This window comes from Phocoena sinus, chromosome 5, assembly GCF_008692025.1.
Source record: "Phocoena sinus isolate mPhoSin1 chromosome 5, mPhoSin1.pri, whole genome shotgun sequence".
NCBI classification, from domain to species: Eukaryota; Metazoa; Chordata; class Mammalia; order Artiodactyla; family Phocoenidae; genus Phocoena; species Phocoena sinus.
The window spans coordinates 67768406-67792318 of NC_045767.1; the positions used below are offsets into that span (position 1 = coordinate 67768406).

Here is a 23913-nt window from a genome sequence, read left to right on the forward strand (position 1 = left end):
CTTTCTCCATCTCTAATCCCCACTGTATTAATATCTCTGATCTTCATTCCTGTGCTTTAGGACTACATTTAATTGGGCCCCTTTTTGTAATCACATACAGGTATTCTATCTCAGCCCTTCATGATTCATGTCTCTCTTAATGCAGCTTTGATGGCATGGTCCCAAACTCATCAACTTTCTTGCTCTTTTCTTCTCCTGGCAAAACTCCCAAATCTTGGGTGAATAGGAACCCTTTCTGTGGTCCATCAGGGTAAGTGGACATTGCTGGAGAAAAGTCACCCCGCCAGAGATTAGTAAACACATGGTCCCAACGTCACTGGGTGCTCCATGCTGCCTCGTCATCTACATTTCTCTAATAAGCTTGCTCTCTGTCTCCCCACAGGACTATAAGCACCTCTCCATTCCTCAAGTCTCCAATGTGCCCTTGTCATTCCTGACCCTCAGAATTTTTGCAGTCACCTTGACGGAAGCCTCCAAAAAGAAATCCCTATTCTTTCTGTCATTAAAACCTGAGAATATTCTATGACAGTTAGTCATCCAACTTCTTCTTATGCATTTTCCTTTGAGCCTTTCAGTGCATACAAGTGAAAAAACCCACAATGTTTAAATAATAAATTAGATCCCATTACTTTTGATATTAACCACTGGCATGTGGTCACTCCTAACCAAGACAGCAACAAATGTTGGCACAGAAAAGAAAATGCCTCTTTTAGTTAGTGTACAGACTTGCCTTATGTAGGAAAAAGTTCAAGAAAAAAAGTGGACACTTATTTCCTTGAACAGCAGCATTACGTCCTGGTTATGGCCTTGAAGATATTTTTAAGTGTCCCCTGAATGATGACACAATCTTTATAAAGATCCTCTTGTCTGTAGCTGAGGTCATTTTGCCCCAAGAATGTAGGTTAGTTGGGAAACTACATAGTCACGTGGGAATAAAGAGCCCAAAACTCATAGAGATATCACTGACCATAATGGAAGGCCTCTCTTATTTGACCTTAGGAAATAAAGTAAGTAAAATAATCCTTTTGCTTTCTGCCCTTGCCTACTACATGGGAACTGGTTTTATACCTAACAGAGAGATGGGTATCCCAAGACAATTAGATGTTATAATGAACACTTAATTAGAATGGTGGGTTCCTGACTCTGATTCATTTTCATGCTAAATAAATCTTGGCACCTCTAAGTATAACGGTATTTCCAGATCACTGTCTTGGTCCTATACCCCCTACAGTTGTAATGCAGACAGTTATGTTTAAAAATATTTTTATATTGCCTCTAGGAGTAATGCCTTACAAAACTCTGAAGAGTGCTGTTTATGATTTACTTACAGATATGACAATTAAAAATTTCATTGAAGATTTTAATTTAATATTTGGTATAAATAAATTTAGTTAAATAAAAATGGAAGGAAATTTATGTCATACATACAAACCACAGAGCAGATGCTTTACCTGGTGAACTCCAAGACATTGAGCAATTCGTATCTTTCTTCCTGTCCCAGCTATGAAGAAAAGGAAAACTTGATTACATAGAGTTGGCATCTTTGGCTTCTTGGAAATAAACGCTAGTCATGAAATTTTAATGTAAAAAATGTCAACACAAACAAATTGTCCCTTCTGAAATACATCATCTTTAATTGAACTTACTAACTTTTCAAGTTAAGACGGAAGATTGAACATACACATTTAATTTTCATCCTTCCCAAAGCCCCATCAAAACTACAGAAAAAAAAAAAACAAAACACTTCAGAAAGAAACTTGCAATGGCAGGAAAATAAGAGAAGAGAAAATTGCACGAAAAATGTGGAAACCAGAAAAGAGATCAGTGAGAAACACATCCTTAGCAGATACAAGAAGTTTCAAAGCCTGCAGTAGCCATGGGAAAAGCTGAGAACCAACCCGATTTGTACCACATAATCCCTAAGAGGCTTAAGGAAGTGGAATAGCAGGTAGCTCTAGAACTGGGAGGAAAGAGAGGGGCCTAAAATGGGAGGACTGGGAAAGAGCTACTAGAAAAGCAGCGCTGGGCACTGGCTCTTCCTGCATACTGGCAGAAGACCGAGGCTTTGCTCTATAGAGGGTAAAACGGAGGCTCTTTCATCTAGAAGTCGACTGGCACACTTGAAGACACAGCACTGTTATCACATTTGTACTAGAGGCTAGGCCACAATGACCCCAACCCACTTGGCCCCCGACCTTCTGGCAGTCAGACCTTTCCAGGTGGAAATCAGAAAATGAATCTTTGGGGAATTCACAAGACCAAGAGAAGCCCTAAAGGTACAGACAACCACGACTTCCCAAAGGAATCCCACCAGACCACCCCACAGTGAAGCCCAATGTTGAGAAATACCCTCATGCTCAGAACTGCCATACCAGCTTTCAAGTTCTTCACTCTTAACCATGAGAAAACCAAAGATTAATAGATATTCAAGGACAGCTATTAACATGGATCATAGATACCCAAAACAAACAGATAAGAGCAATTTGGAGGAAAGAGAATTCAAAAAGAAAACATCCATGTCGGCCTGTGGAGTGTCAGGCTCTGGGTTTCTTGATGGAAATGAGGGGCTGGTGGACAGGTCCTGGATGCCTCTTCCCTCCATTTCAACACCAGAATGAAGTGGTTTGTCATATGCTTTCTATGGGCATTTTCTGTTGTCTCATTGGAACTGGATTACTATGGCTTCCTGGTGGCATAAAACTTTTTGCAGTGTTTTATACCTTTGGAAATATTGCTGTACTCTCCAGTATATGCTTTTTAATGGCATTCATGAAGCAAAGGAAGAAAATGTTTGAAACAAAAAGATGGCTTGTACAATTGTTATGTTTTTGTGATTATTATTTAGGTCCTGTATACTGCTCTTTGGTGGCATAGGAGGAGACTGGCCTTATGATTCTGCATTTTGAAGCTCTTGTCAAAGGCATAGTCTATTATACATCCCATATGCAAGTGTTGCAGTAATTAAATGCTGCTCTTTTCTCCTTAGTGGAGAATGGGAAACTCTGGAAAAGAACATTGAAAGTTGATATTTAATTTTTGGTGAAGTATCATTTTCCCACTGCAATAATCAAAACAACTATAATGACAGCTTAAGACCACTTTATATTCCAGTAAAAACCATATGCTTATTTAAACTGTTAAATGCTTGTAATTGTTTAAAAAAGAAAATGTCAAAAAACTATCATTATCCCTCCCAGAGAAGAAACATAAGTACAACACCTGTGAAACAAGAACAGGGTACTATTAAAAAAAAAGAAATATTGAAAAAACAATAAAAGCTTCTAGAAACTCAAAACATGATAGCAGAAATGAAAAGAAAATCAACAGAAGTCTGAGAAGATAACACGGAGGAAAACTTCCAAAAAGTAGAACAAAAAGGCAAAGACATGAAGAGCAGGACAGAAAAGTTAAAAGATACGTTCAAGAATTCTAAAAAGAGAGAGCAGAGGAAAAAGAGGGAAGGAAAATGAATAGAATCATTCAAGAAAATTTTCCATAATGGAAGGATATACTGATTTCCAAATGTAAAAGTGTCCACTCAGTGCCCAGTACAATGGGTTAAAATATTCTCACTAAGGACACTGTCATGAAATTTCAGAACTTTTGGGACAAGGAACATCCCACAACCTTCCAGAGAGAGAGGGGTGGGCAAGTCACAAAGACTGGAGTCACAGTGGCTTCTGACTTCTCAATTAGGTGTACTGGAAGCCAGGAGACAGAGGAACAGTCAAAATTCTTCAGGAAACTGATTTCCACCCTGGAGTTCTACATTCAGCCAGACTACCAATTAAGTAGAAAGATAGGATAAAAAATGTTTAGACTTGAAAGGACTAAACAAAACAAAACAAAAAACCAAATAACTTTCCATGCACCTTTTCTCAAGAAGCCAATAAAGAATGTGTTCCACGATAACAAGAGTAAGCCAAGAACAAAGAAAATATGGGATCCAGGAAACAGAAAATCTAACACAGAAGAGAGGAAAAGAAAGTCCCCAGGGAGACAGGAAAGCGATTCCTCCTGACAACCACGAGTAAGACTGAACTGTCCACCAGGGCAGCTTGGAGCCCTGAGTCAGGAGCTAAGTTTACTGAAGGCTGTCACTACTGTGACTTCCAATTCTCTAATAACACCTTTTCAATAGGATGAAATTGACAGAAAATGTGTTCTATCAACACCAGCGAGTTTACTAAGAAATAAGTTTTGACTTACAGGAAATAGAAAGTCCAAAACAGGAGACAATCAAAAGGAATTCCAAGTACCAGAGAAGCAGGCAAAACTGGCCCAGACCAAGGAGAATGGAGGACTTCTGGAGGGATGTCTCAGGGAAACAACTACCCACTGGCAGATTATCTGGTATAATTGTACCAATAAAAGTGCACTAAGAAGGTATGGAACAATTAGTAGTAGGTAGAAAGTCAAACAATTGGAAAAAAGACAAGAGATTCATGTTTAGAAAATAAAGGAAAAAAATTTATTTTCAGGAGATAATTTTGTATCTGGACAGACAATATTAAAAAAAAGAAAATAGGGACTTCCCTGGTGGTGCAGTGGTTAAGAATCCGCCTGCCAACGCAGGGGACATGGGTTTGAGCCCTGGTTCAGGAAGATCCCACATGCCACGGAGCAACTAAGTCTGTGCACCACAACTACTGAGCCTGCGCTCTAGAGCCCACGAGCCACAACTACTGAGCCCATGTGCCACAACTACTGAAGCCCAGGCGCCTAGAGCCCGTGCTCCACAAGAGAAGTCACCGCAATGGGAAGCCCGTGCACCACAACGAAGAGTAGCCCCTGCTCGCCGCAACTAGAGAAAGCCTGCACGCAGCAACGAAGACCCAACGCGGCCAAAAATCAAAAAAAAAAAAAAAAAAAAAAGAGTATGCATTCCTCTGTGTCTGATTTTTTTTTCCCAGTATAATGTTTCTGAGACTTATTAAGGCTCTTGATGAATCGATATTTTACTCTTTTCTATTGTTTAGCTATTCCATTGTATATTACAATTTGTTCATCCATTCGCCTAGTAATGGATATTTGATTTGTTTCTAGTTTTTGGCTACTCTGAATACAGCTGCTATGAACATTCCATGACACATCTCTCTGTGGACACATGCTTTCACTTCTCCTGGTTAAGTATGAGTAAAACTGCTGGGCTGGGTACATGTTTACCTGTGTTGGAAAACTCTAAAAGGATTTCCAAAGGGATTGTACCATCTTACACGTCTACTAGCAAAAACAGGTGATCTACTTGCTCTGCATTTTCGTTCACATTCGGTGCTGCCAGTGTTTTTAATTTTACCTTTTGTGTGGGTATGCAGTAGTATCTCATTGAGACTTTAATTTGCATTTCCCTGATGACTGATGATGTGTTCTCACGTGCTTGGCCATCTGTATATCTTCTTTCGTGAAATGTTCGTTCAAGTCTTTTGCCCATTTAAAAATCTGGGTCCAAATACTAGCTTAACCAAATACTGTAATATAATTATAATACTATTGGGAAGGGATGGTGAGTCAAGAGAAATAACTCCTCATTCAATATAACTGAATAGAAAGTCAGTAGATATGTCTAAAATTGAAGAATCAATACATATATCATTCATCAAACATTAAAAAATATATATAAGATGTGTAAATGTCCAAAGAAATAGCTAAAAGAATAGAAAGTTTTTGCTTCTGGGGAGGAGAACTAGAGTTGGGAATCTCTATTCTATTTTGAGCTTCTTTGGTATTATTTTATCTTTGAAGCTAAGCATATGTATTACTTTGATAAAAAAACAGACTTAAAAATAAATAACTTACTGAATCTATAATCACTGAGTCAGGTGTTCTTCCAGTGAAAACAAAATTCAGTTGCTTGGCTGCTCTGACCAAGGCTCCTTCATCTGTTTTAGGAAAACAGGAAAAAGCAAATATACAGTGAAAAAAAAATTACCCCAAATACCAGAGAAAGACACTATTGCAATCTAATTTTCTGCTTAATTTTAAAAAGAATTAAAATTCTTTTTATTCTGGCTCCTTTTACTGAAATCCACTTCTTTTAAAATTGTATGACAATGCCAAAGGAATGAGTAGAATGATCTTAAGAATCTGAGACAAGTATAGACCCTAGAGTCATATTTCTGAAGATTAAGTCTCACTGTTAGCCAAACATACCTAAGAAGGATAATTAAATATACCCCTTGGTCCAGCATATTCTCTGGAAAACTTTTCTCAAGATGAATGATGCATAAAAAAATGAGGAAATCCTACATTTGCCAACAACATGGATAGACATGAAGGCATCATGCTAAGTGAAGCAAGCCAGACAGAGAGAGAAAAATACTGTATGATCTCACTTATTTGTGAGATCTAAAGGGAAAAAAAAGAAAACAAACCCCAAACTCATAGAAAAAGAGATCAGATGTGGTTAGCAGAGGTGGAGGGTGGGAGAAGGGGCAACTGGAGAAAGGTGATCGAAAGGTACAAATTTCCAGTTATAAGATAAATAAGTCCTAGAGATACAGTGATATATGTAAATTATTTCTTAATAAAACTGGAAAAAACGAATGGCATGAAATTGCCTTAAGTTTTATCCTTTTCTTCCTAAAATTTTTAATGTAGAAAAACTAATACTATTAATGTTGAGGGGTCAATTTAAATGGATATAAATGAACTGATGCTTTGTTGTATTATATATTATTTACTTACATCACCCTGTTACATCAGACCTTCTTGTTTCTTAGGGAAGGGTGTGGGACAAAACATTCACATAGTTTCTATCTTAATGATATGAGATGTATCTTACGGATTTTAGGAATTTGGTACATTCTACAAGGGAGCAGGTGCTGGTTGATAATACAGTTTAAAACACTTATTAAAAAAGTTCCCCAGGGCTTCCCTGGTGGCGCAGTGGTTGAGAGTCCGCCTGCCAATGCAGGGGACATGGGTTCGAGCACTGGTCCGGGAGGATCCCACATGCTGCTGAGCAACTAAGCCCGTGCAGCACAACTACTGAGCCTGCGCTCTAGAGCCTGTGAGCCACAACTGCTGAGGCCCACGTGCCTAGAGCCCGTGCTCCGCAACAAGAGAAGCCACCACAGTGAGAAGCCCGTGCACCGCAAGTGTAGCCCCTGCTCGCCGCAAATAGAGAAAAGCCTGCGTGCAGCGACGAAGACCCAATGCAGCCATAAATAAATAAATGTATAAGGAAATAAATAAATAAATAAAAATTAAAAAAAAAAAAAAAAAAAGTTCCCCAAAGTGTGTTCATTCTTTCCTGAAATCTTACAATCATCAAATTGACTATTTACCCAATTTTTCATTGAAAATAAGCCTAAGTATTAAATAATGATAACTGTGCTAATACATATTTTATGGAATCCCTTCAAATGTGTAAACCTTTTCTCATCCAAATAAATACACAACGAACTCCTTGATTATCATCTCCAAGAGAAGACAGCAAAATTGGTATTCTAAAATGCGTACTATTTAAGCAAACAGATCTTCCTTTTCCTGCCTGCTTATGTGCAAAACAGTTTATGACTAACAGTTTATTCTTAGTTATTTATAAAGAAGGGAGAATTTACTATGTGTATATATAAAGTACCAGTTTTCTTTTACTTGTGTGAATTTTGTTATTCAAATTTACATGTAATTTATGTCATATAACAAATGTTACACAAAGTTACATATTTTAAAATATATATATTTAATTTTGAAAGCCAAGGTTTATCTAATTAGTAAATAAAATTTGTAATCTGAAAAACATAACGTTTATTTTACTTCCTCAAATTAAATTTTTCTGAACAATCTCAAATTTCAGAACAATTTTCCAGCAAGAAATACATCACATTTGCTTCATTTGTACCTGGAGACGCTGCCTGGTAAATAATCTTATCACCTTCCCGCTCTGGTACTGCTGTGTGACAAACTGCCATCATTGTAAGAAATTCACATATTATAGGTGCAGTTGGCTGTAAGAAATAAACACATAATTTAGCCACTTTCGTTTAAACATTTGACACTAATGATAGTAATACTACTTTATGCATATTTACTAAGAGTGCAGCTGTTAAATATTGAAGGTGTGGAAGTCAAGAAGCCAACAACTATTATGAAGAAAAAATATTTTTAACTAAAATCATTCATTCTTGCACCCTCTCATTCCTTTTCTAAACATTTATATAAGACCACTTTGTCTTGCTAAATAGAAACCGTACAGCGAAAAAGGCAGATATGGTTGAATCTTGTTGTTAAGGACGGGAAAGAAATTCTAAAATGTTCATTTACCTGGTTCTAATTCCTGATCAGATCTATATTTTAGGCATCTACTCTTACTGTGGTTCCACTACTTTGGGCTGAGGTGACGGTGGCAGGGGATTCCTCTGTAAGGTTTGTCTTCTCTTTTTGCAAAAATGGCAACCTTAACCTGATACACGTTTTACTAAATAAAAAAGGATTGATTGAGAAGTCCTTTGTACAATGGACTCTCATGGCCTGAGGAAGACAAGATCCTTTCTGCAAGAAAGCAGTCAGATTTTTAAAATTAAACATCTTCTTGTCTGGTTCCTGATGAAGAAAAATGTCATTCGAATTAATAAAGGAAAAATATTCCTCTATGCTCTTGGACCAAAAAAGTGAAATGACTGGAAAGGTAAATCAGAACATTATTTGAAAAAAAACTGTGTTAAGCCTCAAAGAGCAGACAAAACAGACAAGGTCCCTGATATGTGAAGCTTTGACTAGTGGGGAAAACAGAACATAAATAGTACGCAAGCATTATTTATTTATAGTGTGAAAAGAGCTTCAAAGGATAAATGTGCAAATATCATATAATAAGATATAGGCCAGTCTGTGGTTGTTCTCATGACAATGTGATTTTTAAGTTGCTGAAGTTTTAGCCTCATGAAGAACTAAGCACAGTTTTCCAACAAGCAGGAATCACACATGACTGAAAAGGTCCTAAAGGAAGAAAGAATGAAGTGTGTTTGAGAAAATAAAAGAAAGCCAGTGTAGCCTGAGGAGAAAGAAAGGAAGGGTAGCTCCACGTGAGGCCGAAGACTTAGGCAGGGGCTGGACCATGTAACTTTGTAAGTTGAGAGGGAAGCCCTCTGGCATGGTTTTAAACAGGAGAGTGATGGGACTTGATTTACATTTGCATCATTCCAGCTGCCACGTGCAACAAGAACTGGAGGGGGTAAAAACGGAAACAGGGAGAATGGTTAGGAGGCTGCTGTAATCCACCTGGAGGATACCAGTAGTCTGGACTGAGGTAGAGAAAGTGAGAATGAAGTGAAGAAGACATTTAGGATATATTACAGAAAGTCATATTGACAAGGGCTTAGTGACTCATTACAGATCTGGAGATGGAGGGGAGGGAGGTATCAAAAGCAACCCTAAGTTCCTAGAATGAGTAATAAGACAGTTAGTTGATGGTGCAATTCATTGAACCTGAGAACACAAGAGGGAAGAGGTGGGCCTAGGTCTAGATTTTGTGCATCTGGAAGCACATGCTTTGTTGAAGGCAAAAATAACCACATGAACACATTGCTAGGGCCCTGCCCAGGGGCAGAGGCGGTAAGTCCATCAGTGCTAGGAAGCGACTAGGTTTTGGGGTGATGAGCATGAGTTCAAGTTCTGACACATTGAGCTTGAAGCGATTGTGAGAAAAAATTGGGGGTTTAAACTTAGGAGACCATATCATTTGATCGGATGGAATTTTAGTTAAGTATCAGTAACTTTCATAAGTGGAATGTTCACATTGGGTGGCAGATGTCCGAAGTTCTTATTGTATAGATTTAGCACTGGCCAGTAATTCTGAGCAGGAAATTCATTTCTACAGATGTTTTGAAATTGTTAATAATGAGTTGTTTCATACAAATAGAGCTCTAGAATTAATATATAATATTTTTAAAAAACAGAATGTTGATTAATGACAATTGTTAAAACTAAATTTCTAACAACCATGAATTCATGTTGGCCAAGTAAAAAGAATTTAGAGATAACAGATTTTGCTAATTATTAGAAATGATCATGAAACTAAAAAAAGGAATATTTAAACATGGAAGATAATAGTATTATGTTGCTTACATGATTATTTTGGAGGTTTTCCAGCAATGATGAATCACTAAATGTTTTTTCATCTCCAAACTGTGAGCTTTGCCTAAAGGGGAAAAAAATTGGAGCAAACTTGGTTCATTTATACAAGCCCACTGATCTGTTTGTAAGTTACTATTTTAAAAAATTTTTGAATTTTATTTTATTTATTTTTTTATACAGCAGGTTCTTATTAGTCATCCATTTTATACACATCAGTGTATACATGTCAATCCCAATCTCCCAATTCATGCCACCCCCACCCCCACCAGCCACTTTCCCCGCTTGGTGTCCATGTAAGTTACTTTTAAAATAAATCATTATGCCTGCAAACTCTTAATAGATTAAATATAATTTAGTCTGCACTTCTAAATAAGACATCACAGATTTCATGACTGAATCATAAAATATTTTCAAACATTTTAAAATGTGAAAGTCTTTTGCAGTGTAATGAGTCTTTTACAGTTCATTTTCCTGGGGTAAAATTATGTTGTAGTCACATGAAATTCAAAAAAATTAATTTAAAAAAAGTAACAAAACTGCTGAAATACCTGGAATTGAAAATTTCTACTTCCAAAATTTTTCCAAGTTTAAAAATTTTTGAGAATTAATGGAGGTATTATAAAAATAATATCCTTTTACTTTAGCCATGAGAAATTATTTGAAGTGACTAATACCACATGATTATCATATGAAACTAAAATATGAATAAATTGTTTACATATTTCATCAATATCTATCACTAACAAATACCTGATATATTTATGTACATATCACATTTACTCTGCATATAAGGAGAACAAACCATAAAAGTGCATGGGGTTTTGTGTTGTGGTTGTCTTCAGATCAGCAAACATGTACTCCATATGAAACAAATCAAATCAGAATTGCCTCTATAACCTAGCTATTACTAGTCTCATAGCCATGCGATTTAATATCAAAATGCTGAGATTCGAAGGAAGGACAAGAAACATTTACGTGGAAGTGTCAAACCCCAAAGTATACTTTTCAATGTTCAGTGAAAATATATAGATCTAAAGCTTTTGTGCACAGATGGAAATATCAGAAATCGCTGAGGAAAAAATAACATGTTCAATACTAAATAATTGTAATCCAGAAAGCTTTTAATCACAGTTTTTACAGGTTACAAAGAGTATTATCAGTGTCAGTGTCCCAAATATCAAGAGTTTCATATTTTAAAGCCAGCTGCTTGAAAGGAAGGAGAAATCATTAAAAAAAAAAAAGAATGTGAAATAATTGAACATAAACCATATTGTCAATATATGTATTTTACCCATAAACCAAAGAAGGAAATTAGAGTGTTTATAGTAAAATATGTCTTTATTTACATGTAATAGTCTGGTCTATTAATTCTCAAAATTGTAATATAATTCAGCTTTATTAGCATGTAGTAGATCAGAATTTTCAAAAACATCAGTGGGAGGCAGAATAAACACATTATGTTTTATTATTATTACTACTACTATTATTTCTCCTCCTCTAGGTTTAAAGATGAAAGGAAAAAAATCCAAGAACTTTTAAACAACTTATCAGTGGGTGGACAGAAAAAAATTAACATACATTTCTCCTCCAAGTAATTATCATTTCTTAAAAATAGTTAATTATTCAAGTCTCTATAAAATTTCCCTATTATTTATAAAATGTATTATTAATAGTTCTTAGTTATACTTCCTCACTTATTATTAGATAATAATTATTGAAATGTCAAGGAATATTCACAGTAACATCTTTCATGTGGAGATCTATTTTCCTTCTAAAGAATTCCAGGCTAAAAGCCTTTATAAATCTGAAGATATGTCTTATTAATCTCACCAGTAATTCTTTCATTTCATAAATCACAACACAATTGATAAAACTTGCAAATGTATTTATAACAAATAACACTAGATATGCAGTTGAAATATTTATTAATACATGGACACATCCTGCCCTCTATTCATCAGTGAAGCCTTCTGACAAGGATAATGCTAAATAACTCTTCTTCCAGGAAGCAGCTTCCTTTCCAGGATCATAAAAACCACCAGCAATTCATCTGCTAATCACATAGCCTGGGTTGGATAACTCAGGCATGGAGCTCTCACTACCCCTCTCCAAAATCTCACAAAATGTTCACTTTTAGTAAAAGTAAACAGATAAAATTAGGAAGCTCGAGTCATTGCAAAATAAGGACCAACTGCATTAAATGTAAAATAGTTTTAACTGTTAGTGGACAAAGCTACATGAATCTGGAAACTGCTCACAAATAAAAGTGCAAGCCAACACCTACATTTTGTTAAAATTTTCCATAGAAGTTTTCAAGTGACACTTTGCCTCAAAAGGAGACAAAGAAATTATGGTGTTTTGCAAAAAGTAATAAGGCAGGAGTTGTAACATTAAGGTAAAGAGAAAACTGAGCAGTTAACCCACAATGTCATATAATTTGCAGCTTCTTGTAGGCTGATTTAAAAGCTATGATACATTGTAAATAATTATTTCCTGACCATCCTAATACAAAGAATCTATTTTTATAGCAATTAAAATTGAGAAGATTCAGAATTTTATGAATAAATATAAATTAGAATAAATATGGCCTAATGAGTATTAGTGGGAGCATGTGGGATCTTAGTTGCCTGACCAGGGATTGAACCCTTGCCCACTGCATTGGAAGTGCGGAGTCTTAACCACTGGACCGCCAGGGAAGTCCAGTATTAGTTAATTTCATACATGACAGTGTGGACTATGAAATCATGTCAACAAGAGAGTCATCAGAAAAAAAACGAAAAAAGCTCAAGCCATACCTTTTACCTTAAACCAATGGGTGAATGACTTAATAAAAGTACTAAAGTGAAAAATAATTATTTTTAACTAAGTTAAAAAATAACTTAGGAGTAGAAAAGGCCTATATTATACATGATTCAGAAAACAAAAAATTAAAAGATCTGACTGTATAAAGCTAAAACATTTCTGCATAGCAAAAACTATTGCAAGCTAAGTCAAAAGTCAAAGGACAAACTGGGAAAAAAAAATATTTCCAACACATATAATGAAGGTTATTTCACTTAAAATAAAAAGGACTCGTAGAAACCAATAATAAAACAATCAACAATGCAGCAGAACAATGAGCAGAGGATATAAACACACAGTTCACAAAGAAGGAAATCCAAGTGGCTTTAAATGTACATTCAATTTTACCTCATAATGAGAGAAATGAGATTTAAATTTATGAATTTGGCAGAAATAAAGTTTGACAGCTCTGCTGCTATGACTATGGGAAAACAGTTAAACCATCTATCATTGGTGAGAATGAAAATTGGTGCAATTTCTAAAAAGGGATATTGGCAATTTCTATCAAAATTTAAAATGCATGTAATCCTTTGATCCAGAAATTCTAGTTCTAAGAATTTACACTACCTGGTGCAAAATGCTGTACGACCAAATTCATTCTTTGCAGCGCATTTTTAATAGCAAAAGGTTAGAACTAACCCAAAGTTTATTAGGATTGTTGCTTAAAAACACTGTGGTACATCCACATAACAGAACGCTATACAAAATATGGGAGGCTCTCCGTGGACTATGGACAAATCTCAAAGATGCACTATCAAAGGAAAAGCTGGTACAAAACAGTATGTATAGTATGCTTCACTTTCTATAAAAATATGAGAGAAAAAAATACATGCATGTATATGCGTAGAGTAGATGTGGAAGGATACACCTGAAATTGGTTACATTGGCTGCCTTTAAGGGGGGGAAATGGAGGTTAGAAGACAGGTAAGGGAGGGAAACCTTTCCCTCTTTATATCCTTTGAACTTGTAACATGTTAATGCATTATGAACTTAAAAAATAAATCAAATTAAAATTAAAAATAAAAAACCACAACAAAATCCATGTCATAACAAAATCCAATCCTGTCAGCTGAAATACATACACATCCTACATACAAACTAAATGTATACTGTATATACATATACACGCTACACACATGCACACATGGGAAGACAAAGGCAATCTGACTGCAAAGCACTGTTTTTTTTTTTTTTTTTTTTGTGGTACGCGGGCCGTTGTGGGATCCCACGGCATGTGGGATCTTCCCGGAACGGGACACGAACCCATGTCCCCTGCATCAGCAGGCGGACTCTCAACCACTGCGCCACCAGGGAAGCCCCAAAGCACTGTTTTTTGAAAGGATCTACACCTTCTGCTTTTGAATGGTGCTACTGTTCCAAGTCAAAATTCCTTAAAGGGAGATTTTCAGAAATGAATTTGTTATTTAGTATCAGGTCCAGTCAAGTCCAAGAATATGAACAAGCGATTGAATTCAATTATAATATTTTTGTTAGACACTGGTTTTGACCAAAGTAATGAGATCTGCTTTTCTGTGTGGTTCAAAGTATTTCTGAAGGGAATTATAAAAGAGGAGTTCCCAAAACGTTTTGTGAAATGGTTGCTTCATTGGAATAAATAAACTACCTGTCAAAGTGACTACTTTGAAGACCAACACTAATTTGGATGTGTTAGATCTCATTATTATACAGTCACACCTGGAAGAATGCTTTAGTGAGCCTAACGATTGCAGCAGAATAAATAAATACCACTCATTCCATACATAATTACAGACCAAAATGAAATGAGAAAATAAGACCAGAAAATGGTACTATCCACTGATACCGTGATAATACTAAAAACCACAGTGAAATGACTAAGCACAGAACACTTTAAGGTAATCCTCCTGGAGAATCACCCTCGCTAGCACTTACTTAAGGAAAAACAATAACTATCAGAAAGAATAATGAGAAACCATACCAAATAGTTAAGAGAAAGTGAAATAATATGATATTTGGGATTTGCCTCAAAGTAATAGTGAGGGGAAATATAGACGAATTGAAATTGGATTTGAGTACGTATTATTGAAGTGAGTGAATGAGTACATGTCTCCTTCTGTTTATGCTTGATATTTTCCACCAAAAAGTTAGAAAAAGAAAAAAATGCAATGAAATATACAGTTTTAGAAAATAAGCGCATCTTAGGGCTGCATGGATGTTGATAATAAGCAGATGTTTTTGTGCATTCCTCTAAATATTGATACTATCTGTCTAGAGAATGGTAGTTTTTTAATAGAAATGAACTAATCTATAAGGTCATATGTTAGCTGATGGTACTTGGCAATAATAAGAAACCCATACCAATTCTGGAGTAAGTGGCTACTGGCTGGGAAATGATTTCATCTCTGTAAACTATTTATACTAATAGATTTAAGTGAGTAGAGCTACAGCCATCATCCAATTATTTTTAATGTCAAGAAAGTGTTTTTGAAACATTATAGATTTGCCTTCAAATTTGACTAAATGTAAATATGTTAAATAATCTACACACACTTAAGTGTTAACTGTTATGTGTTTTTTTTTTTTGTTTTTTTTTTTTTGCGGTACGCGGACCTCTCACTGTTGTGGCCTCTCCCGCTGCGGAGCACAGGCTCCGGACGCGCAGGCTCAGTGGCCATGGCTCACGGGCCCAGCCGCTCTGCGGCATGTGGGATCCTCCCGGACTGGGGCACGAACCCGTGTCCTTTGCATCGGCAGGCGGACTCTCAACCACTGAGCCACCAGGGAAGCCCTGTTATGTGTTTTTTAACTTGGTATTTTTGTGGCAAATATGGTTCACGTAGGGTAGTAAAATATATAGTACAGGCTGCAGGTTTTATATGTGGAATCAATGAACTTCACATTGAAAGGGGAAGCTGCTGACTGTCAGACAAGAATAAACTTTCAGATTTTGGATTAATATAGTCAGCTACACTCTCCAGTTTATCCCTGAAGACGAGCAGCATGAAGATATGGCCAGGTACCTGGAGAGTAGGATTCAACCAGGATAACACTTTCAATCTTGGTTTCACTGGCAACATGAAACCAAGTGTATCAGATTAGGTAGATGCCAGATTTAGGATTGTGCTAAGCTGTGTCCCCCCATGCTAACTTTTCTCAAGTCAGTCAAACTTTACTTGCTCTTTCTACCTTAACAAAACAAGAAAGAAAGAAAAAATAAAATAACAAATAGTAAGGATACCTTTTGCTCTAAAAGCAGATATTTTTGAAGCCTGTTGGATGTAATATAACCAGCACCTACTTCATAACCAGGCTGAGAGAGGTTTTAACTCTTTCTCCCATGTTTACTGGTTGTATACTTTGGGGCAAGTTACTTACTAGCTTCTTTGCCTAAATTTCACCAACTTTAGAATGGTCATGTCAATTTTAACTCCTCAAATATGTCTTGAGAAGATTGAGCGAGAAACACCAGAGCTAAACTTTCTGTGGGCTTACTATGTCCAGACACTATTCTAAGCACTTTAAAAACATAATTCACTTAATCTTCACAACCTCCCTATGATGTCTACATTCTACCAGATGAGGAATCACAGGCATAGAGGTTTGGTAATTGGTTCAAGGGCACCAGTAGGATCAGGATGTGAACTTTGGTAGTCAAAACCCGAAGTCTGTATCCTTGACAACTGTATAGGACCAAGGACACAACTAAAGTTCAAGTAGTATCTGTTCCTTCATCTTTGCTGCCTACAGGTAACTACTGGATAGATCGGGAATCCAAGTATATATTTAAAATAAAGCTTACTTTATTAGAAAGTTGGCAAAAGCCTTCCCTTTAATTTTAAAAAAGTATCATTAATATCTAAGTTTATATGTAACTGCAAGTGGAATGGTACAAAAATTTATGAAAAAGCTGGCGTTTTTTAATTTGGAGTTACCTAGTTTAGAATACCAAATTTCCCAAAAGGGTGTTTTACAAAAAGAACTTGTTAAACAGATAAAATAACATCTTCTCTTTCCAATAGTGATAAAATCATGAAACCTCTATTGAAAGCACGATATTTTAAATGACCTGAATAAACAATTTTTAACATTTCCATCCAATCTTAAGAAAAATATGATGAAGGTAATTTCCTTCTCTTAATATGTGAGTTACCTTAGAAAAAAATATATTAATCCTACACTCATGAACAGTGTTTAAAATTAATAGAATTATGTTAATTCTACAGAAAAGCAACAAGATATAGTCAAAATTTTAACTACGTTCTCAAAAGATTAAATAAAAGGGAATATCTACATCATTAAACTTGAGTTACCCACCAACAGGAAGATGCTTTGGCACATTTAAAAAATACTAAAAATTATTTGGTTGTGGGTAGGTGTCAAAATGTATGATACTCCAAGCAATGAGCTTAAATATAATGATTCATCAGTTATCACATGAACCAAACAGCTGCCTCTGTCATTAACCCTAGGTAGTATGAGGTTTACTGCAAATTGTTACTGAATTTCCACTTTACTGAAATAAAATCCAAGTTGAAAAATATGGCTTAATCATAAAATACATGTGTAATCTGAAAATAGAAATGTAACCACATATAAAGCCATGTTTTCTAGAGTTACCAGCATTAAAGGAACCTGTTTTCTGAAATTTCACTTGCCACCAAATCATGATAAATTATCAAAATAAACTTATACCATTCTAAATAAAAATGTAAATCCATGGGGGGATTTTAAGGTAAGACAAAAAAACCCAATACATACTGAAATTAACCCTATAAAATGCTGTATTTAACAATTCTAAAAGTAATTCTATTCCAGTTAACTCTAGTCCTTGGCAGCATGGTTTTCCAACATTTGTTCCAGACATTTAATTTTAAAAAATGTTTATCTTCCAGCCTCTAAACAGATTTAGTAAATTAACAAAAATAAATGTAAAGGAAATTTTCCACTCTGTGGGTGTGTTTCAGTAGCAGCTTTTTGTAGCTCTGTAGAGTATGTAAATAGTGGCAGAAGGTGGCAGTGCTGAGCTAAAAAGAAAAAGAAAATTTCTCGAGCTGTAGCTGAATCTTAGGAAGTCCACAGCCCAGGGACTCTGAGTTGATCATTACATATTTTATTACAGATACATAGCTCTATAAAACTCTAGCAAGCCTAAACTTTGAAAGAAATGTTTATAAAATGACTAAAGGTTATTTGATAGGAAATCAGGGATATTCAACAGATTTTAAGGAATACTTTACAACGTTGTCACCCTGCCTGGTCAGTAATTTTTTCAAAAGTAGTGAAATGTGTCTAACAAAACAATAAAATGCAAACCTTTTAAGGGGATCTATGAGACAGAAAGGTCCATGCAGCTTACCATTCATCAGGAGAGCAGCCATAATCCTCAGGTTCAGGGACATGGCTTCAGAAAGCAAGAGGAGGGACAGAAAGAAAGGAAAAAATAATCACAGAAAGGCTGGAAACATAAAAGCATGAATAAGGGAAGTACTGAGAGACAGATCTTGAAAAACTTAAGAAAATAAACTTTTAGTTAATTTTGAAAGAATGGCAGTTAGTACAGTAAGTATGATTTATGGTAACTAAGCAGATTTACAAAGTTATTCTTTAACTGGATAGTCAACTTGCTCCTTCACCATGAAATTTCTTGATTTTATGCAGAGAATTCAGTATTCAGTAGGAAATATTGAACTTAATAGTTTAAATATACGCTAAAGCCAATGGAAAATTAATCACATATTGCATAATCAGAATAAATGGTTTAATGAAACGAACATGTTAATACCTAAGAACACAAACTATCACACTGATAAAATCTGCCAAGTATTGAAAACATTTCAGAAGTAAAGCTGACTACCATGAGGGGATGGTTCTTTTTTTTTTTTTTTGGCAGTACGCTGGCCTCTCACTGTTGTGGCCTCTCCCGCTGTGGAGCACAGGCTCCGGACGCGCAGGCCCAGCGGCCATGGCTCACGGGCCCAGCCGCTCCGCAGCATGTGGGATCTTCCTGGACCGGGGCACGAACCCACGTCCCCTGCATCGGCAGGCGAACTCTCAACCACTGCGCCACCAGGGAAGCCCGAGGGGATGGTTCTTTAGAGTTATATTAAAGTAAAAATCAACTGCATTTGTATAACTAAAGGGGACCAAGCAAAAACACTGTGTCAAGGTTCTGCCAAGTCGCTCTGCTGTTGTACAGCAGCCCTGGATCTCATACCTGGAGAGGGGCTTGTACTTCTCAACTCAGGCAGCTTTTGAAAAGCCTCAGAGCTCAAGGCTCAGGGTCGCTCTCCCTGGGTGTGGTCCAGCCCTGGCAGATGCCGAGAGCTATTCAGAATGTGATGAGGTGAGCAGCAGGCGACTCACATACCTGTTACTTATTCTGTCTGCATGAGTTTCCCCAAGATCATTGCTCCAGTGGCTCTGGTGTGTATGTTCTGTTTGGTTATTTGCCTTTGTGGGTCAGTGCTGTTATATCTGCTTGGTAAGTTCTTTACTTAAGCCAACTCATTCTTGATCTCAGCCTTAAGCATCACAGTCCCTGATCTCCCTGATTAGATCACCCTCCTCCCTCACTCCCAATCACAGGCTTACACAGACCTTTCTACTGTGCTATGATTTTATATTTGTCTGTATGATTTCTTAACTATATCCATTAACCTCCAATTAGACTATAAACTTTAGGAGGGCAGAAGCCATGTCAACTTTTGCTGATCATTAAATCTCCATCAGCTAACAAAGTGCTACATACATCTAAAGCACTTTGTTGAGGCATGTGAATGAACAAATGGTGTTTACCCAACTTTACCCACCAGTCATGGTGAGCAGTAAGATACATTTATTGGTTATAATATAGAACTTGGGACTAACTATTTTGATAATTGTGAGGTTTCTCATGGTGAACCTCTTCTCAGTGTTAAAGAAGTTGCTGATTCTTTCAGTAAACATTGCTAAACAAAATATTGTGAAATGAAACTACTCACATACTGTTTTCATATATAAATAAAGATTGCTTTTAGGAACATTTGGTTTTTACTTAAAGGGAAAATGTCAATGAAATGTTTTTAATACTGATTAAAATGACTTGCCCATACAAAAAATATTGTTTAGTTTGCTTCACAGAATCTTTTTTTTTAACCTTAGAGATGGTACTCAGTTCATCAGCTCATTCTAATAGTAAGATCTAAATCATCAACAAAGATAGCACTTAGGATTGTAGTCTAGAACAGTCACTGTATCGCAAATTCTAGCTACTAAACATAAAAGCCTCCTCACCTTTTCTGGCATTCAAGTAACTGTGATAAAACGGAATTACTCCCTATACGAGGCAATTTGCCGAAATGATGCCTTAATAAATGTTTAACAGCAGAATTTCTAGTTTGTAGTAAGTTAAATTACAAATATGACATCACTATTTACATTTAACTAAAAAAAATCTAATGAAACATTCTAGTAAGTTTAAGCATGGTGGCATTTCTGACAAAGTTGATCTCTACAAAATAATCATCATTGCTAAATATGTACAAATCTTATGTTATTGCCCATCATGAATCCAATTTAGGGCCAAGGTTATATGAAACGAGAGAAAACTTACTAAGACTAAATTTTGGAGCGTTGTTTTACGTGTTAAATATTTTCTTCCTACAAGCCTATGGAATACACTGAACTAGGCAAAGACTGTACTGTCAAGAGACTTCAAGTCTTGCCCTTCAGACTGCTAAAAGCCAACAGAAATCATCTTTGACTCTATCTAGGGTAGAAGGAGGCTTTATTTTCTTAAAAAATGCTTAAGAAGCATCAGCTCTGAAATCATTACCCCAAAGGCATTTGTTAATACATGAAAGTTTCTGTTATTTTCCTTTGTTTTGCTGTACTCTGAGGAGATAACCACCATACTTTCTTCTGCTGGAGCTGGAAGTGTACGCATGTAATATCTCCCCATGTTAAACAAGTGTTAAACACTCCTACAGGGCAGGCTGCACAGTATAACCATGTTATGGTTCCTATAACCAAAGAGTGCCCAGAGGAAATGCCAACAGAAAGGTTAAGTTTTCAGTAATCACTTTTTCCTGTGGAGTTTGGCAGAATTAAGTAACTGCCACACGTCTCTCCTACTGTAACCACCTGAGTAGTCTGATGTCTCACCGTTTCTCCAAACCTTTCATATATCAACAACTCTCTACAATGCTGACATTCCAGTTGTCCATCGGGAATGTTTAGGGGAGGGGATGTTGATAAAAACTCGGTCGGGGTTAAGGATCCTAAGAGCACATACACAACTTACTGGAAGTAGTTTAACAACTGGCTTCACTCAACAAGGCTCTTGGTATTCTTGAAAACATGACACATTATCCAAAGAAGAAACGTATTTCTGTTTTCACAGTTAAAAATTGCAAATAAAGGAATTCCTATTTTTAAATTTCTAAACATGTTAGAATTTTATACCTGAAAAAGAATCTTGGAGATCATCTGGTCTCACCACCCTCAATTTAAAGTGTTTGGAATATTGGAAAAGAATTGTCTAGGGTCACATGGTGAATTAATGACAAAGCTAGGACTACGACTCATGTCTTACAACTGCACATCAGTGTTAAGAGATGTGATTTTCCCAGGAGGAAATTTGTTTCGGTGCAAACTTAATCTAAATGATGACAATATTCAACTCTGGATACTACTTTAACATTTGCCAGTCTCAAACCCACCCTATCATAATACATAATACATAATTGTTAATGACCATGTCACCAATGGATACAGGAAGAACAATATTCTTTTACGGTAGTTATTCTTTATAACTACTGCTTGAAAGTGTTTAAGGACTTGTTCCAAGAATAAGAAAAAATCTTATAAAATGCAAAAGAAAAGAACACCTAGATATCATCCTAGTTTTCTGTTCTGATAAGTTCACAATCAATAATTACTAATTTGAAGAACATGCTTATTCAACTGGACGTTGGACAAATTAAAAAAGGATGTCAATTACCAAACAGAACCCTCTAAAAGTAATATTTATGAATGAATGCAGAATTTGTGTAAAAACAAACATCACCATAAATCTGTTAGCAAGTATAATACAACAAACTCTAGAATCACAGTAGGCCTTTCCTTCTCTCAGCTGGGATAACTGTGGGTCGAACATATAAACGCAAAATGTCAAAGATTATGGTTGAACCTCTCCTGCCCCGGCAGCAAAACGAAGAGGCCTGTAGCAACTGTGGGGAGGAGAGAAGAAGGCCTCTTTTGTCTAAGGGAACTGCGAGATCTTCAGATAAAAAAGGGAAGATGCAAAATGGCATTCAGCCCTGGAAATAGTAAATAGGCTTCTTAAGTTAGCAGCCTGCCCTTACAGCGTAAAAAAGCCATTACGTCAAATGCCTTTTTAGCTTCATTTACCCACATAGTTTGAAGTCAATTTTAGTCATACTCTCTACTAACCCAAAGAACATCTGCCTCCATCTATTTCTCTTTGTAGACCCTGCATATGGGAGTAATCACATGCTTTTAAAACTTTTTACCAAGCGGTCGTTTATTTGGTTTTAAATAAAGGCATTTTCATAATTCAATACCCTATTTTTATAGTGGCTTACTGCTTAGAGACAGAGCATGAGTGGGGAAGGGGTGGGCACAAACCAGAAAACCCAAAAGCAAGTGCCCTTGCTTGCATGGTTAAGATACCAACATTTACCAGTCTTACTTGTAGATAAAGATAGTTGGAAAATCTGATAGTAGGCCAAGGTCAGTCAGCCAGGATGGTATTTCATCTTTTGAGCATGACTTTTTAGGAAATGTAGAAATTAATTTTCTCACATTACCCTATAAAGTGTTTCAAAAAGGCTTTTGAGCAGTTTAGGCAAGAATACCTGCAAGTAAGAAAAAAATGGGTGCTCAACAAGCACATTCTAAAGGAGCCTGATAAGAGTATTTGATGATATTTATTACCTCCCAGATTTAAGAGTTTTGTGTCCCTACCTCCTTCCCATCATGAGAAATTTAGATTGCTCTGTGACTGCAAAGAGGAGAGATGATAAAAAGAAATCAAAGGGCTAACTATCAGAGAAACAATAATATTTTAACTTGAAAACTGCCCAAGGACAGGCTGCATGTTTTAACACATGCAGGCTGTACTCTGACTTCACGACATTGAAGAGGGAAGTGTATTTGTACCTTATTACCAGAGCCAGATAGAGACCTTCGGCAGCTCTAAACACTGAAATATTATTGGGCAGAGCCCCTGCCTCATAGGTAATTCCAAATGAAAAACAATACCAAACTATAAAACACAAAACGTACATGTATGCTAAAATTAAAATAGCTGCCTTCTAGATTAAAAAAACTCCCCTAATAAGAACTCCCCAAATTATACCAAAATGTTAGCATTAATTAAATCTGTATATCATACTCTAATTAAAGGGAAAAAACTCACCCATAAGCAACTCCAGCTATGGTGCACTTCTTAAACTGCATTACATTGCATGTCAAAGTACCAGTTTTGTCAGAAAATATGTATTTTACCTAAAAAAAAAGTTTAAAAATTCTCATTAAAATTTCAGAGGTCTTTTTAAGCCAGTTTTTAATGAAGGGAAAAAGCCTTACATTATTCTTTCTATCAATTTTGTTACACTGTAGGGGCACAATGAATGCTATTAACTGACTACTTTCTGCACATCATTAAGGAATATTTTCAACTATTTCTTTTCGTATTTTAGCAATGAATCATATATGAAAGCTAGTCTCTCAAGCTAGCAGAAAAACTACAGTCATATAGAAATCTGTCTTAATATGCTTAATATGGTCTGAATTTCCACTAGTAAGTGCCTCTATAGCTACTTAACATGTATAGAGCACTAAAACATCGGCATTTCTCAACATAACAAACAATTATGGGATTGGCGATGGGTTGCAATTAAAATTAACTTCATACAACATCTGAATTGGTAAGAAAAAGGATAATTCTGGCTTAAATGCTATTTGAAGAGTAGGAGTTAGCAAATGGCAATGGTACAAAAAAAGAAGAATCCTTTC

At 36.1% G+C, this 23913-nt stretch overlaps 1 protein-coding gene across 2 annotated transcripts in view; it reads right to left on the reverse strand.

The window, feature by feature from the left end:
- The window catches only part of ATP8A1 (ATPase phospholipid transporting 8A1), a 235290-nt gene that overhangs the window by 126535 nt on the left and 84842 nt on the right, over positions 1 to 23913 (reverse strand). For both annotated transcript variants that reach the window (XM_032632465.1, XM_032632464.1), the window contains 5 exons: positions 23315 to 23403; positions 10066 to 10138; positions 7844 to 7949; positions 5797 to 5879; positions 1452 to 1501 (listed from right to left, as the gene is read on the reverse strand). In XM_032632465.1, coding sequence (XP_032488356.1) covers positions 1452 to 1501; positions 5797 to 5879; positions 7844 to 7949; positions 10066 to 10138; positions 23315 to 23403 — 401 coding nt within the window. The remainder of the gene's footprint in view (positions 1 to 1451; positions 1502 to 5796; positions 5880 to 7843; positions 7950 to 10065; positions 10139 to 23314; positions 23404 to 23913) is intronic.